The sequence below is a fragment of the Anomalospiza imberbis genome, chromosome 25 (genome assembly GCF_031753505.1).
Source record: "Anomalospiza imberbis isolate Cuckoo-Finch-1a 21T00152 chromosome 25, ASM3175350v1, whole genome shotgun sequence".
Taxonomy (NCBI): domain Eukaryota; kingdom Metazoa; phylum Chordata; class Aves; order Passeriformes; family Viduidae; genus Anomalospiza; species Anomalospiza imberbis.
This window is the reverse complement of record NC_089705.1, coordinates 2,834,285-2,849,430: the sequence shown is the minus strand read 5'-3', so window position 1 is coordinate 2,849,430 and position 15,146 is coordinate 2,834,285. Positions and strand designations below refer to the sequence as shown.

The following is a 15,146-nucleotide window of genomic DNA, read 5'->3' as shown; positions in this document are numbered from 1 at the left end:
AGGGTCAAACGTCACAGTAATCCTCCAACCACGGCAACAGTCTCTGAAGATCAAGGCCTTTTCATTTCTATACATCAATAATGTGCACTTTATGCGTACAATTGATTTTTATTTTCTACTGTTATCTGTCTGACCCACAACGGACAGCTAGATAAGTAGAGGCACAAACATCAGTGATGTGTCCTGTATGTTTTCAGGTTAACATGAAGTCACTCCCATAGTTTTCTTTCAGTAGTGAAGAAGGACCACAAATTATAAACCGCAACAACGAGAAATTGGGACAGCTGTACTACTCAATGCTGCTTTAGGATCACCAAATTCAGCAGTACTGTGTTTGCAGGCAGACCAGAGATTACCATAGGAAGACTGAAGCACATACTCTCCAAATTAGTGTATTTCCTGTGCTGCCTTATAGATTCACTTTTTATTGCTAAGATACACATGCAAATCAGTCAGTGAACATTTATATTTTCACTTTCACAAGCAAAATTTCTGAAGATGCCCTGGCCTATATCAGAAAGTTTAAGGGGTTTTTTTACAGTTTCTGTCTTTGTCTTAGTTCACTGTTGATAGTTTTTAATTCATTCTTCTCTTAGTTCCTGAGCTTTAAAATTTGTATTTTCTGTATACTTATATATAGCTTGCTGTCTATTTTCCTCTCTTAATCCAGTGCCTGTAAATTTTTATTTATACATATACACTGGTCCTGTAGCTTTCTGTGCCTGCTTTTAGTTCTCTCCTGACCTTTGCATTTTCAAGTTTCCATGTCTACTTTATTAGGCTTCCTCTCTCTATTTTTTTTTTCTTTCCTGCCTGTTCTGTATCCATCTGCTGAGCTCAGGGCCTGTGTCTGTGGTTGGGGCCAGGGGAAGGGAGATGGGCTTCACCTGGGAGCTGCAGCATCTAGGTTGTACTCATGAGGTGTGAAAGTGGCAGAGCCAAGGATTTAGATAGGCTGCAGGAAGGGATGATGGGCTGGGGCAGCAAAGGTGCAGCCACTGAGGCTGGGGTATATAAACCCCAGCCTCTGGTCAGGGTGCTTTGCTGTTCCTTCAGCTGCTGGCAGCTCCTAGGCTGTTTCAGCTCTTTGGGCAGGTGCGTTCTGACACTTAGAGAATGGAGCTGCCTGCCTGAGTAAGGCTTCAGGACCGGTGCAGGTTCAGCAGCCGATGTAGTAGAAAGTACGCTTGTGACACCCCCCCAGTCAGGATGCTGGAGGAAACCCCCCCAGCTGTGTGACAGCCCCCAGAATAAACCCACCAGCCTTGGTGGTCTCAGGGGTCTTCATGGTCTCAGTGGGTCTCATGGTTTCCTGGAGTCGGGGGTCCCATGTGTCAGAGACTCCCACAGAAATCGGGCTGAGCCCCCCCATCCTAAATGCCCCCCAAGTGGGTCAGAAACCTCCCTCAAATGGGGCAGAGATCCTCCCAAATGGGAAAGACACACCGCACACCCCCCAAGTGGGGGGTACAGAGGGGAGCAGTGACACCCTGCAAATGGCAGGGGGATCGGGGTGTACAGCCCGCTCTATCATCCCTCCCCCAATAAAGACACCAGCCCTGGGTCTCCACAGTCTGCATGGTCTTCGTGGGTCTTCGTGATCTTCTGGGGTTAGGGACACAGAGCCCCCACCTAGGATGGGGAAGAGAGTCCCCCAAATGGGGCAAAGACCCACACAAAACGATGGGGGGTGAGAGGGACCCTGGATTGTCGCCCCAAATCGGTGCTGATGGCGCCACAAGGGAACAACCCAGTACCTGTGACCCCTCCCGACACCCCCCCAGAGGAGCCCGGCCCCGGGGTGACCCCGCCACCTTCACCCATCCCCTGTGTCCCCTGGGCGCCTCCGAAGCTCCGCCCCCTGCCTTATCACTCGTCCCAACGGTGACAGCGTTGGCGTTTTGGTGGCGTTTCCCTCCGGGGCGGGGTTTCCTCGCCCAAGTCCCCCCAAAACGGTCCCCGCGCCCGCCCCGGCCCCATTTGCCCCCGGATCCCGCGGGGATGCGGCCCCAGAGAGGTATGGGAGAAAAAGGGGGATGGGGGGAGGTGTGTCGGGGCCCTTTAAGATCCGCTTTTAGGGGATGCTGGCTTTTTAAGACTTCTGGGGCAGGGTGCTGCCCTTTAAAACAGCTGGGAGGGAGCGCTGGCCTTTTAGGACGCGCTTTTAGGGGACACTGGCCCTTTAAGAGCTGCTTTTAGGAGACACTGGCCCTTTAAGTCTCGCTCTTAGGGGACACTGGCCCTTTAATAGATCCAAGACGGGTCTGCTGGCCCTTTAGGAGACCGGGGGGGAGTAGGGGAGACACTGGCCTTCAAGGATCGGGGGGAATCCCGGGGTGTCCCCGCTGGATTCTCCCCGCGGGGGAGGAGGGGGTTCCCCGGGGAGGAGGGCGGTGACGGCGGGGGCGGGTGGTGACGCATGGGAATCCCCGTGACGTCACGACAGGGGGATTCCTGCCTCGCTCGGGGAGGGGCCAGGGGTTTGGGGGTCGCGGGGGGCCCGGTTATGACACGGCGGTTTGAGGGATCTCAGGAGTTCAGGGAGGACCCCCGAACAGGGTCTGGATGAGACACGGGGATCTGGGGGACGCCTGGGCGTTTGGCATCCCGGGGACCCCCGAACCCCTCCCTTGCACACCCCCAGGTCCCCCCCGCGCCGCTCCGCCCCAGACGGTGAAGCAGCTGCTGAAGGAGCTACGGCAGCAGAAGAGCAGGGAAGGGGCGAGATCCCCGGTGGGTGACCCCCTCTCCCAGGCGACACCTCCCGCGGGGACACCCCCACTCTCCTCCCTGACCCCCTCGCTCTCCCCCCAGGTTTTGGCTCTGCCCTCCCCGCGCCCCTCGGATGGTGAGTGACCTCCGACCCCCAGCTCCTTCCAGATCCCCCCACACCCTCTGCGCCCCGTAAATCCTCTCCATGCCCCCCCCACCCCATCCCTACGTCCCCCCCATCCTCCCTCTGTCCCTCAATTCCCCTCCATGTCCCTCCCCCCAGACCTCCCCCAGGTCCCTCCCCATCACCTGGTCTTCCCTCAGGTGCTCCCTGGCCCGTTGCCCCCGCAGTGACGGCCAGCCTCTGTGCGGTCCCACATGTGTCGCCCCACGGCAGCCCGGGGGGGGCCCATGGGGGAAGGGCCTCCGGTCCGAGGGGGTTTCAGGTGAGCTGGCTGGAGTGGAGAAGGGGGAGACATGGGGCGTGAACTGGGAGATTAAAGGGGGGCAGTGTGCTAAATGGGGGTCTATGGGGGAAAATGAGAGGGCAGTGGGGGCAGAATGGGGGGGGGAATGGGAGGCAAAGGGAGGGAATAGGGGAAATGGGGGGGAGAAGGGGGGCAGACAACTGGGAGAGGAATGGGGGCGATGCGGAGTTACATGGGGGTCATGGGATGGTCAAGGGAGGCAATGGGAGGGAATGAAGGAAGCAATTGGGGGCAGTGGAGGGGCAATGGGGGCAGTGGGAGCGGCAGTGGGGGGAGATGATGTGGGTGGGGGCAATGGGGTGGCAGCTCGGGGGGAAAGGAGAGGAAAATGGGGGGGGATCATCGGGGCAGGATTTGGGGGGGGCACCTGGAGCCCTGCGGGGTAACTGGGACCAAGCCCCCCTCCACTTTGACTGCTGCCCTCTCAAGGCTGCTGCCACCCCTGGCCCTGCCTGGCCCCATCCCGCAGTGCCGTGGGGAGAATTTGGGGCCCCCCTGCTGGGAAGGGAGATGCAAGACCCGTATCCTGAACCCCAGGACCTGGCAGCCGCCCGCGCTGCGCTGGGGGGCCGAGACCCCCGGGAGCTGCTGTGGCAGGACGAGGAGGGGGACACGTGAGTAGGGGGGCCATGGCAGGGCACTGGGGGGTACAGGGTCATAACGGGGTGTGGGGGTCAAGGGGTCCATGAGGGGTCAATGGGCTGAATTGGAGCAACTGGGGGTGTCAATGGGGGGGCAATTTCGGGGGTCACTGGTGTGAAGAACAGTCATAGGAGGGCAATAGGAGGGCAATGGGGTGAGTGGAGGTCAGTGTGGTGTTCAGTGGGGGGCAGTGGGATGAAGTGGGGTCAGTGTGGGTGAGATCAGTGTGGGGTAAATAGGAGAGTCAATGTGGACGTCAGGGGGGAGGCAATGGGGGAGTCAGTGGGACAAGGCAGTGCTGGGAAGCCCCCAGGGGCAGTTGTGAGCCACTGGGAGGGGCTATGGTGTGACAAGTCCTTTTGTGGGGTCTGTGTTCTGGGTGGAACGTGGGGGGCGGGTAGAGGGGCAAGGGGGTCCCCTGTAACCCCCCTCCACCCCCAGGCTGCTGCATGTGCTCTGTGCCGGGGGACAGTGGGCATTCGCCCGGGCTGCAGCCGAGGCTCTGCGGGACCTGGGGGGACTTGAGGTGCGGGAGCACCTGGGCAAGGTGAGGGGGGGGGACACACCTGGGGGGCCTGAGGGTGCATCTGGAGGAGATCAAGATGCAGGAGCACCTAGGCAAGTTTGGGGGGGCTGGAGGAGGGGAAGCTAGAAGTGCAAGAACTCCTGGGAAAGTTGAGGGCATTGGGGGTAGAGAAGGCGTTATAGGGGTAATAAGTAGGTCTTATTGGGGCAATAAGGGGGTGATGGGGGTAAAAAGACAATAACGGATCAGGGGGTGATGGGGATAATTAATAATGGGGGTGGGGCAGTTAATTCTGGGATAATTAATCACAGGGTTCTGTTGCAGTCTAATAACAGGAGGAGTGCTTGAGAATAAAGGGGCAATTAATACTGGGGGGTAATAACGGGTGATTAGTGAAGGTATAATTAGAGTCCAATAAAGGGTAATGAAGGGGCAATTAATAACAAAAAAATAATGAGGGGATGATAAAGGAATGATAAGGTGAGGGCAGAGCAGTAGCAGAATTCCAGGGTGATAATTTGAGTGTTTGGGGTTGCTTGATGCCCCGCAACCACCCCTGACTCCCCCAATCCCACTGACCTTCCTTTTTTCCCTGCAAGAGCCCCCAGACCCCTTTTATCCCCTAGACATCTAACTCCCCCCAGGAGTCACTCAAGTCCCCCTGAACCCCCACTTCATTCTGTCCCTGACCCCCCATTTTATGCCCCCAGACTCCACTGCTGGTGGCAGCAGCAGCTGCAGCCCCGGAGATTGTGCGGGACCTGCTTGTCCTGGGGGCCAATCCTGATGCTGCTGACCACGGGGGCCGCACGGCCCTGCACCTGGCCGCAGCCTATGGGCACCCTGAAATCCTCCAGGTGGGACCCCAACCCCCATGAGGGCTGGGCAACCGTGGGGACCACCAAACTCTCCCAAAGGTGACCCCAAAGTGGGTCCAGAAGGGGCACGGTTGTCCTGGGAGACCAGGGAACCGGCCTAGTGGGGTCCCTGGTATCCAGGGGGACCCCAAATCTTTCCCCTCGCTTTCCCAGGCCATGATGTCCTCGGGGGTTCCTGTCAACGTGGAGGCCAGAAATTTTGAGGGTCAGCAAATTTGAGGGGGGTCAAGGGTGGTGGAGGGGCTTGGGGTGGGCCCCTGGTTTTGGGGTGGGGGTGATTCTTGGGGAGTCCTTGTTTGGGTGGGAGTGGGGAGAGTTCAGTTGGTGGGTCCCCAATGGGAGGGGAACTCAGGGGTCCCTGATTTGGGGTATCTGACAAGTCCCTATTTCAGGGTGTCTTGGGAAAGTCCCACTTGAGGGGTACTCAATACAGAAGGGGCCTGTGGGTCCCTGGTTTGAAGGGGATGCTGGGGATCCCCCTTTTTTGGTAGCTCTTGGTGGGATTCCTGGTGGATGCCTCACTGTTTTGGGGGGATGGGGGTTCTCCAGTTTGGGGTCCTGGTTGATGGTGGGAGGTCCCAGGGGCTGTGTCTGTACTTTGAGGGGGTCCCTAGGAGGGTTCCCAATACCAGGGGGCCCTGTCTGGGGGAGGGGCCCTTCCTGACCCCTCTTGGTTCTCCCCCAGGCCAGACCCCTCTGCACTGCGCCGTCCTGGCCCACAACGCCTCGCTGCAGGGAGGGTACAGCCTCGCGGGGGTCTCTGGAGGAGGGTCCCCCACTCCCCAGGACAGATTCCGCTGTGTTGAACTGCTACTGCAGATGGGGGCAGACAGCAGCAGCCAGGTACAGACCCTCAAAGAACCTCAGGTACCCCACAACTCTCCAGGTGTCCCTCAGATCCCCTGGGCTCCCCGCACAGACCTCTGTGCCCCTCAAAGATGACTGTGTCCCACCTCAAGGTCCCTATGTGCTGGGCAGACCTGAGCTCCTGCCTTTGGGGTACCTTGGGAGGGTTGGGGAGGGGTATGAGACCCCCCACAACACCTGTGTGCCCCCCAAAGACCCTTGTGTCTCCCTTCAGGGTCCCCATGGGTTGTACAGACCTGTGCTCCCAGGCACTGGGATTTCTCGGGGTCCCTTTGGGGAGGTTGAAGAGGTTGTAGGGCGGTGGGGCCCCCCTGACCCCTGTCTTGCCCCCAGGACACCAAAAGCAGCCTGACAGCACTGCACCTGGCCGTGCGGGGAGGCAACCTTGCCCTGGCCCACCTACTGCTGCGTCAGCCAGGCATGGCCCCCCGCCTTGTCAACATGAAGGTCTGAGGGACTTGTGGGGCTGGGGGGAGCTCTGAGGGGTTCTGTGGGGGGCTCTGGGTCCCCCCTAGGGCTTTGTGGGGCACTTGGGGCTGAGGGACTTCTGTGGGGCTCTTGGGGCTGATTGGAGGGGTCTGTGGAGCTCTTTGGGGTTCCTCTAGTTGCTTCTGGGGTGTGAAGGGGCTCTGGGGGCTCAGAGGGATCAAAAGGCTTTAGGGTGTCTGTGGAGAGTCTGGGGAGACTGGAGGTATCGGAATCAGAACTCAAGGGTCTCTGAGGTACCTCTAGGGGGGATGGAGGGTGACTTGTGGGTACCCTGAGCCCCCTCACGTCCTGCAGGCCCACGGGAACACCCCCCTGCACATGGCAGCAGCACTACCTGGGACCCCCAGCCAGGAGCCCCTTGTGAGGCTGCTCCTGGCCTGGGGTGCTGACCCCAGCGCCCGCAACCTGGAGCACGACCTGCCCCAGAGCCTGCTGCCCCCTGGGGCCCCCGGAGACCAGGTGAGACCCCCAGATCACCCTCACACCCAGCACCATGCCCAGCACCCCACTGCACCCTAAAACGTACTCGTGATGGGGGGAAATGCCCGGAATTGCTCCTGGAAGCCCAAAATCCCACTGTTTTGCCTCAGATCCCTGCTGCTATGCCCAAAAGTTCTGCTGTTTGACCCCCAAATCCTGCTGCTCTACCCCCAAATCCTGCTGCTTTACCCCCTCATTTTCACAACCCTCCCAAACCATGGGGTCCTGTCTAAGGACCTCTGGGTGACATCCCCACATTCTGGGGTAGAACCCCGTGTTTTGAGGACCTCCCTGAAGCTTCCTTCTCCCGCAGCTCCGCCTCCTCCTGAGGAGCCGCCGGGGGTCCCATCGCCCCCCCAACACCGCCGAGTGACGTCAGAGGGGCGAGGTCCCCCGGGTATCAGGTGGGGGGACACCCCCATATTGGGGGATTTCCTCGTGTTAACTTTTCCTGATTTCAATGAAATTGCCCCCAAAATTTCTGTGAAATGAGTCTGAACCACATTGGTTTGGTGGGGGGAGGAGCACGGAGGGGGTCCAGCTCTCCCTTTCCCTCCCCCCCAGCCTCATTAATGGGGGCTGCTAATGAGGGGTGTCTCCTCCAAATTGGGGGATTTGGGTGGAGTATGCCAAACTGGAGGGGAAACCCAAAAACTGAGAGAAGTCTGGAATTAAATAAAAACTTTCTTAAAATCTGAGTCTGTTTTTCCCCAGTGCCCTCAGTCTCTCCTCAGTTCCTCGCAGTGACCACAGAAAAAGGAGGGGGTTCTGGAACAAAGGGCTTCAAATTGAGAAAACCTCCTTTTCTTTTAAGTATTAAGTCATCGAAAAACCCTCCTTTGACACTATTGAAAGGCCTTAAATTAAGGGGGTAAATGGTGGGAAGCCTGAGGGGAAAAGAACAGGAAACACGAGGGAGAAAGGGTGGGAAATGCAAGGGGAAGGAGGGTGATAACCATGAGCCAGCTGGGGTGACTCCCAGGGGTGCCCCCACATGCTGGGCTTTTCCCCTCCCTGCCCTAGGGGTGCTCTGGAGGAACTGGTGAGGGGAGCATCCCCCAGAACCATCAAACCCTCCCTGCACCCACCGGGCCCCCTCACAGCCAAACCATCCCAGCTCCCCCAGTCCACCTTCAAACCTTCCCAACATCCCCCAAAACCATTTCAGCCAGCTACAGCTCTCTTTAGCACTCTCAAACCTCACCCAGCACCACTGAAAGGCCAATTGATACCACCAAATCAATCCTTCCCAGTTCCCTCTAAATCTGCTTTAACACCACTGAAATTCCTCCTAGCATCCCCAACACCTTACAAAACTCCTCCTAGACACAAATTATGGAACACTCCTAGTTCATTTTTCCACTTAATGGGGTTAATTAACTTTCAATTAATTAAATAATAATAAGCAGTGTAATTTTACACTTTAGCCAGCATGTAGTAAAGTTTTTTCACAGACTGCTATTGTAAAAACAGTTTGGGACAATTACTGAAATTGAAAGTTTTACTAAACCTACCTTGATATCCTTCAATGAACAAAGCCTGAGGGAAAGAAATGATGCTGAGAATTTGTTCTGCCAATTGACAGGGGCAATTTAAAGGACAAAGACACCAGTGGAAAGAATGGTCTTATTTTACTATGACTATTAAGGCAACACAAAAGTAAAATGCTACATTCAAAAAAACTACACACTTGGCTTTAGCAACAAGGGGAAAAAAAGCAAGGTAATGCTTTTTCTTAATCATTACTAATCCTAATCATTACCCAATCATTACTACAGCAAGGTAATGTTTTTTCTTAATCATTACTAATCATAATCATTACCCTATCATTATTACACGAGAGACAAGAGAGTGATTGAGAAAGATACATCCAAAATTGCCTGAATACTTGTACCATCCTCCAGAGTCTGCAGTCACTGGGGAGCCTCATTTCACAGTGAGGATCTGGAGAACCCTTCCCAGCAACTGGGAAAATCCTACACAGTGCATCCACCCGTAGGTGAGGCCTCCAAATTCACCCCAAAACTTCTTTTTATAGGCCCAAACCAACAAGTCAAAGTGACTTAGTTATATTTTTGGCACAGAAATACCTGGATCTGATGGCACACTTCCTGACCAGCAGGGGCCAAGGCTTGGCCAGAGCCCAGGCCTTGGCTGGGAGGGTTTCCCCTAAAATACCTTATAAACAAGCCTCTGTTCATGTCAGTTGGGAAAATTTCTTAAACTGATACATTTCTTGCAGATAACTACACAAGGTTATGTGAAAGTTTCTAAAGCAGTGGGTTTGGTGTTGAACAGCTGCCAGAAGCATCTTGGTCATCTATTTTTAGCTAAATAATGGGGCATGAACTGGGAGGCTAAAGTGTGGTAAACAGGGGTCAATGGGTCAATTATTTAACTCTTATTTTAGCTAAATAATACTGATTGTGTTAGTCACATAATGCCCAGCGTTCATCTGGGCTCTGGCTGAGTCCTGCTGCTCAGGCCTAAGCACATCAGAACAGGACAGCAGGAATGCAAAATTTACAGATGACAAGAATACGTTGCAGAAACCAGAGATGAAGAAACTAAGACAATTCAGCATCCGTACTGAAACTCTCCTGTGACAAAGTGAGATGCTACAAATAGCTGACAAAGAAAGTGCATGACACCACTGTGTTTCTACAGGAGCTGTTTGCCAGACTGCTTCTATCCTGACACATTTTTCTGTGCAAGAAATGGATGGACATGTCTGACTCTGCAAGACTGAAACTGTGAGATACAGTGGAGAACAAAAGTACATTGCCACCATGGTTAAGTGCATAGCTTACAAGCTGCAAGAAAAAGTAGCTGCCACTTGATTCTGGTGTGAATTTAAGTTTGCAGATGGAAGGGAAGGTCAGTGAAATCTTTCTGTTCTGGTACAGTTTCTCAGAGTGAAGGACATTTTCAACTTTGTATCTTCACCATTGGACACCCTGATGCCTTAGGATTTCAGCTTTTCTATTTTCCATCTAGTTGTAATCCTGCAGTTCTTTAGTGCATAACTCCAAACTCCATGTGCAGTGTGAGCTGCTGCTTCCCCATTTGGGGCAGACACAACAATTCCTCTCCAGGCCTGGCAATCAAGGACACCTCACTGCCTCAGGCCCCAGAGATGGAAACCAAAGTGAGCTGGGGGCAGCAAACTTGGGGTAAATGACTTCATTAGCTGAAGCTGTAATTGGAAGATGAACCCCAATATGCAAATGGCCCAAACTTATAAAAGTGTGCAAACCCGTGACCCATTGTCCATTTTGGGTGCAGCCCCTGGCAGGGCTTTTTCTGCCCGAAATGAACCTGAAAGACCTTCAATAAATATACCTGATTTTATTCTCTTAATTTTGTCTGGCCTCTGTTTTTAGGTAGCCCCAGTGATGCCTTGCAGTGGCTACCTAGAACAGAGGCTAGACAGAGTTAAGAGAATAAAGTGAGACTTTATTAAAGGCCTTCAATAGATGCACCCTTGGCAGTCAAAAGCCTTCCAGAGGCTACACCCAAGATGGACGGTGGTCATGAGTTTTTCACACAGATCTAAGTTTGGTCTATTTGCACATCAGGGTTAATTGTCCAATTACAGCTTCAGGTAATGAAGTCAGATACCCCCAGTTTGCTCCCCCCTCCTCGATTCACTTTTGTTTATACTTTCTTGGGGCCTGAGGCAGAGGGTGTCCTTGGCTCTCAGTCCTGGAAGGATTGTTCTGTCCGACCAAAATGTGAAGAGAGCTTACTATCGCTCTCTACGGAGTCCGGTGTACACTGACGCAGTACAGCACCTGAGAAATACGGAAAGCTACAGCCAAGAGGCATCACCCCAGGGCACAGCGGGCTCTCCTCCGAGCGCACAGCGCGCCGTGGCCGCTCTCCCCCGCCGCCGCTCAGAAGCTCCAGCAGGTGGCGATGCCAGCCCGCCCCAGGGCCCCCAGCGGCGGCACCGCCCGCACACGGCGCCCGGGCCGGCGAGGAAACGCAGGGCTGGGCCAGCAAGGCAGAGCCAGGCTGGGGACACGGAGCCTCTGTAACCCGGGCGGAGCGCACGGCGAGGAAACGCAGGGCTGGGCCAGCAAGGCAGAGCCAGGCTGGGGACACGGAGCCTCTGTAACCCGGGCGGAGCGCACGGCGAGGAAACGCAGGGCTGGGCCAGCAAGGCAGAGCCAGGCTGGGGACACGGAGCCTCTGTAACCCGGGCGGAGCGCACGGCGAGGAAACGCAGGGCTGGGCCAGCAAGGCAGAGCCAGGCTGGGGACATGGAGCCTCTGTAACCCGGCTCAAACTTGCATAGCTTGTGTTGTACCAATACAAGCTGAATCATAAGTTTCTGTACAGTGTAATAGCTCGTATATGGGTAACTAGTTGCTTAATGCTTAAATAAATAGAAACTCGCCAAGTGAATAATCCCAAAAATAGACAAGTATAACTGTATTGGGAAGCAGCAGGATGTACTGATGAGGAATTGGCAAATGTAAAGCTAATTAGCCGCAAAATGGAGAATTTAAACCGGTTACATCCAGAAAGATCAAGGAACACCGTAACTGCACATGCTCCGAAGACGAAGTCGAGAAGTTCAGATGCAAGGAAGACCTTGAGCCTTTATCGAAGATGATCACAGAATCACACAGAATGACAGAATAATGAGGTTAGAAGAGACCTCTAGGATCATCAAGTCCAACCTGTGCCCTAACACCTCAACTAGACTACAGCACCAAGTGCCACGTCCAGTCTTTTTCTAAACACATCCAGAGATGGGGATTCCACCACCTCCCTGGGAAGACAATTCCAGTGCTTTATTATTCTTTCGGTGAAAAATTTCTTCCTAATATCCAACCTGTGCCTTCCCTGATGTAGCTGGAGGCTGTGTCCTCCTGTTCTGTCAGTGCTGCCCGGTGGAAGAGACCGACCCCAGCTGTCCACAGCCTCCCTTCAGGGAGTTGTGGAGAGCCATGAATCCCCCAACACTACCCAAACTGGGGAAGCACAAGCGCGGTACAGAACCATTGTCTTGCCTCGAGCTTCACTGACTCGTCAAGCCATGCCTACGCCTTCCTTTCCGTGTCTTGCCATACCTTGCCTACGTCTCCCTTGAATTGTCTTGACTTTCTTACCCCTCTCTTGCCTTCCCTTCCCGTGAGTGGAATGACCCTGGCTGGGTGCCAGGCTCCCACCAAAGCCTGTCTGTCGCTCCCCTAAATGAATGTAAAGCGGGGGCAAAATATATACGTCATTAATTGAGATAAGGACAGAGAGACATCTGCTCCGATCCATGGGCCCAGCATCTTGTATCACCAGACACATTGCAAATTCCCGGTAAAAGCTATTTACCATCCTCCCCGCTGTCTGTGCAACAGCCTCTGCAGGGCTACCCTAGAGACACCAACGTTCCGCTATCAACACCGCGCCGTTAACGGGGGAAAAAAGCAACGGCAATCTAAGTTAACAAGCTGGCTCTGGCCGGCGTCCGTCATCATCTCGCAAGCCCCGCAGCCCCGCAGGCAGTCGCCTTTGCCGCAGAGGGGCTGGCGATCCGGGCCGGGCCGGGCCGGGCCGCTCTCCGCTCCCGGCCGAGCCGGAGCCCTCACGGCCCGGGGGGGGCGGGGCCGCGGCGGCCACGCCCCTTCTGCGCTGCGGGCCGCGCGCGCCGCCGCCTCGTCACGTGGGGCGGCTCGCGGCGGCGCGTCACGTGCGCGCGTCACGTGGCGCCGTCCCTGGCCGATGAGGTCAGCGCCGGGTCACGTGAGCGGTGCCTACGCGCAGTGGGGCCGGGTGCAGATGGCGGACGCGGAGGCCGAGGCGGCGGCGCGGCCGGAGGTGCCGCGGGTGGTGCCGGCGCTCCGCGCTCGCCTCTGGCAGCTGCAGACGGAGCTGCGCGAGCAGGAGGTGTCGGAGGCCTCGTCCCGAGCCTACTGCCGGGGCTTCTGCCAGGTAGGAGCCGGGCGGGGCGGGCCGCGGCGCGGGCTGCAGGCCGGCTGCGCGCAGCGCGGATGCGGCCGGGGCAGGCGCGGCGCCGCCGCCCTGCGCGCTCGCTCTGCCGGAGCTGCCGCTGCGCAGGGCTCGGCGCCCCGTGCCCGGCTGCCCGGCGGGGCTGTGCGCGCCCTGCCGAGGGCGGCCCGTGGCTCTGCGCCGCCAGCCCGCAGCCGGGGCCGAGGGGACTGCTCGCCTTTGGGCTTTGGCATCGCTTCGCACCGGGGCGTCCTGCGGCCCTCGGCTGCGTCTCTGGGGTAGGCGGGCCCCACCGCATTTCTCGGTGCGGTCTTGGCTGGGTTCCGAGATCTCTGGCTGGCTGTTTCACTTGTCCCGGTGTCAAATCTGCGTGTTCCGCCTCGCTTGAGATCTGCCGTGGGGTGCGAGGAATGCTTGCTGGCCTGTAAGGACCTACAGGGCCCTTAAGTCGCTGAATGAGCTGTGCTTTGGCTATCTTGTCTTGACTACTTGCTTAGTGCAACCCAGAGGAAGATCACCAATTTCTAAATCGAGGTCCTGTGTTGCAGGAGAAGAGCTGATCTTGATTAAAGCCACAGTGATGGAAATAACTCGTTCTTAAGTAAACTCTTCCAATGGTTAGGTTGTACTACCCTGACAGCAGCATTTACTGTGAGCTCTAGGGTTGAAAAATTGTTGCTACGATGGTTGGAGAGTTGTCCCTGTTGAGTATGAAGAGATTGTGGGTTTTAAAGTAAGAAAGAAAAAATCTGTTTTCTAAGCTAGTTTATGACACCTCAGCTGATAAGGCTGTAGTATTTGATGAATGGCAAAATCAGAGAAAAAAACTTGCTGGGTTGTCCCAAATTATGTATAAGTGGTGTTACCCTTCACAGTCTTCCATTTTGCATCCATAGGTTGTGTGCTGTGCCATACCGTTCTGGGAGGATGTTTAGCTCATCGCTTACTGAAACAAGAGAATAAGTGTATTTTCTAGGTTTCAAAACTCTTTCCAACTGCAGGGTGCAGCTGCATCCTGCTGTGTTTGTCTCAAATTCAGAATATGTGACCTTGCACTGACATGGAGCCTGCTACAAAGTCTCACTCTGTTCATGTTGGGTGTTAAAACAATTTTACTAAAATTGTTTCCCGTGGTGTACATTGTGTCAGAACATCGACACAAATATTCAGCTAACCCTCAATAGTGGCTGACAGGATGATTTGTGTGTGTACATGTCCAGTTTCCCAGATTCCTTTGGTACAGTAGAAGCTGTAGAGGTACTCGATCAGTGGAGTGTGGTGAAAGACAGTTCTGCTACCTAAAAAATAAAGCAAACAACAACAAAAAAACCCCAAACCACGTCTCACAAATAATGTAGCCCTCTGGGTCCTTGTGCTCTTATTGTTTTAAAGTACTGTGATAGCACAGATAAAAATGGAAAAGGTTGGGTTTGGCTTGCCATCAGTCTGGCACTTTCTGGGTTGTCATGCCTGTACTCCAGGAGCTGCAGTGGGGCACAGGGAGCTGCTGGCCCACCCTGAAGCAGCTTCATCCTTCGTAGAGGATGAATTTGTGATGGCTTTGTGCAGTCAGAGCACTGTGAGTGGGCTGTAATTTTATATCTGGGTTTCTCCTGACAGGGGATGTTTGTGATGACTTCAATAACTTAAGGTCTGCCCATAAGTGAAATTTAGGGAGCTCAATTTTGTATTAATTACTTGGAAGGTACCACAGATATCTTGTCATAAAGTTATTAAACTACAGCAAAATGTGCCTAGAAAGAAGATGAATTTGTCTGGGCTTAATTTGGATTTTGGGAAGCAGCTGACATAAGGAGACCTGAAATGTTTTGTGTTTGCCATCCTGTGGGTACAGCTGAGGCAGGGGCCTGGAAGGTGCTCTGTTTTGCTGTGGAAATTACCATGGCTGTCAGGCAAACTGTGAACCAAATGAGTGAATTTCCAGTGCTTTGAGCTGTCTGAATGCTGTTTTACTGCTTGTAAACTTGTGCTGCTGTGTGCAGCTTTCCAGTAGCTCATATGGGGAGTGATGCTGGATGTCACAATTTCCTTGAAGATCCCTATTTCCAAGCAGGGAAGCGGTACTGTTGTCCAGAATAACAAAACAAA

The 15,146-nt window shown here is 54.7% G+C and overlaps 2 protein-coding genes across 6 annotated transcripts in view; both read left to right on the top strand.

The window, feature by feature from the left end:
• Positions 1–1,783: 1,783 nt before the first annotated feature.
• Positions 1,784–7,780, top strand: NFKBID (NFKB inhibitor delta). Of its 5 annotated transcripts, none has more exons than XM_068172708.1 (12): positions 1,784–2,017; positions 2,645–2,733; positions 2,815–2,848; positions 3,037–3,158; positions 3,630–3,814; positions 4,284–4,389; positions 5,079–5,225; positions 5,400–5,451; positions 5,932–6,089; positions 6,447–6,560; positions 6,897–7,061; positions 7,396–7,780. In XM_068172708.1, the coding sequence occupies exons 1-12, from the start codon at positions 2,002–2,004 to the stop codon at positions 7,453–7,455; spliced, it is 1,248 nt and encodes a 415-aa protein (XP_068028809.1). In that variant the 5' UTR covers positions 1,784–2,001; the 3' UTR covers positions 7,456–7,780. The 5 variants fall into 5 exon arrangements, with proteins under 5 accessions (XP_068028809.1, XP_068028810.1, XP_068028812.1 ...); XM_068172711.1 differs by having other exon boundaries at positions 1,808–2,017; positions 3,670–3,814; XM_068172709.1 differs by lacking the exon at positions 2,645–2,733 and having other exon boundaries at positions 3,670–3,814.
• Positions 7,781–12,776: 4,996 nt separating this feature from the next.
• The window catches only part of RLF (RLF zinc finger), a 41,599-nt gene continuing 39,229 nt past the window's right edge, over positions 12,777–15,146 (top strand). Inside the window, exon 1 of the mRNA XM_068172680.1 lies at positions 12,777–13,019. Within this exon, the coding sequence (XP_068028781.1) occupies positions 12,810–13,019 (210 nt within the window). The 5' untranslated portion in view covers positions 12,777–12,809. The remainder of the gene's footprint in view (positions 13,020–15,146) is intronic.

What these genes read in the sequence shown, in the direction of transcription:
- NFKBID (XM_068172710.1), top strand. Translation starts at nt 2,566, where the DNA reads ATGAGACACGGGGATCTGGGGGACGCCTGGGCGTTTGGCATCCCGGGG. An exon ending in CCGGTCCGAGGGGGTTTCAG is followed by an intron (nt 3,159 to 3,629) that starts GTGAGCTGGCTG and finishes TGCCCTCTCAAG; the next exon opens with GCTGCTGCCACCCCTGGCCC. An exon ending in GGAGGCCAGAAATTTTGAGG is followed by an intron (nt 5,452 to 5,931) that starts GTCAGCAAATTT and finishes GTTCTCCCCCAG; the next exon opens with GCCAGACCCCTCTGCACTGC.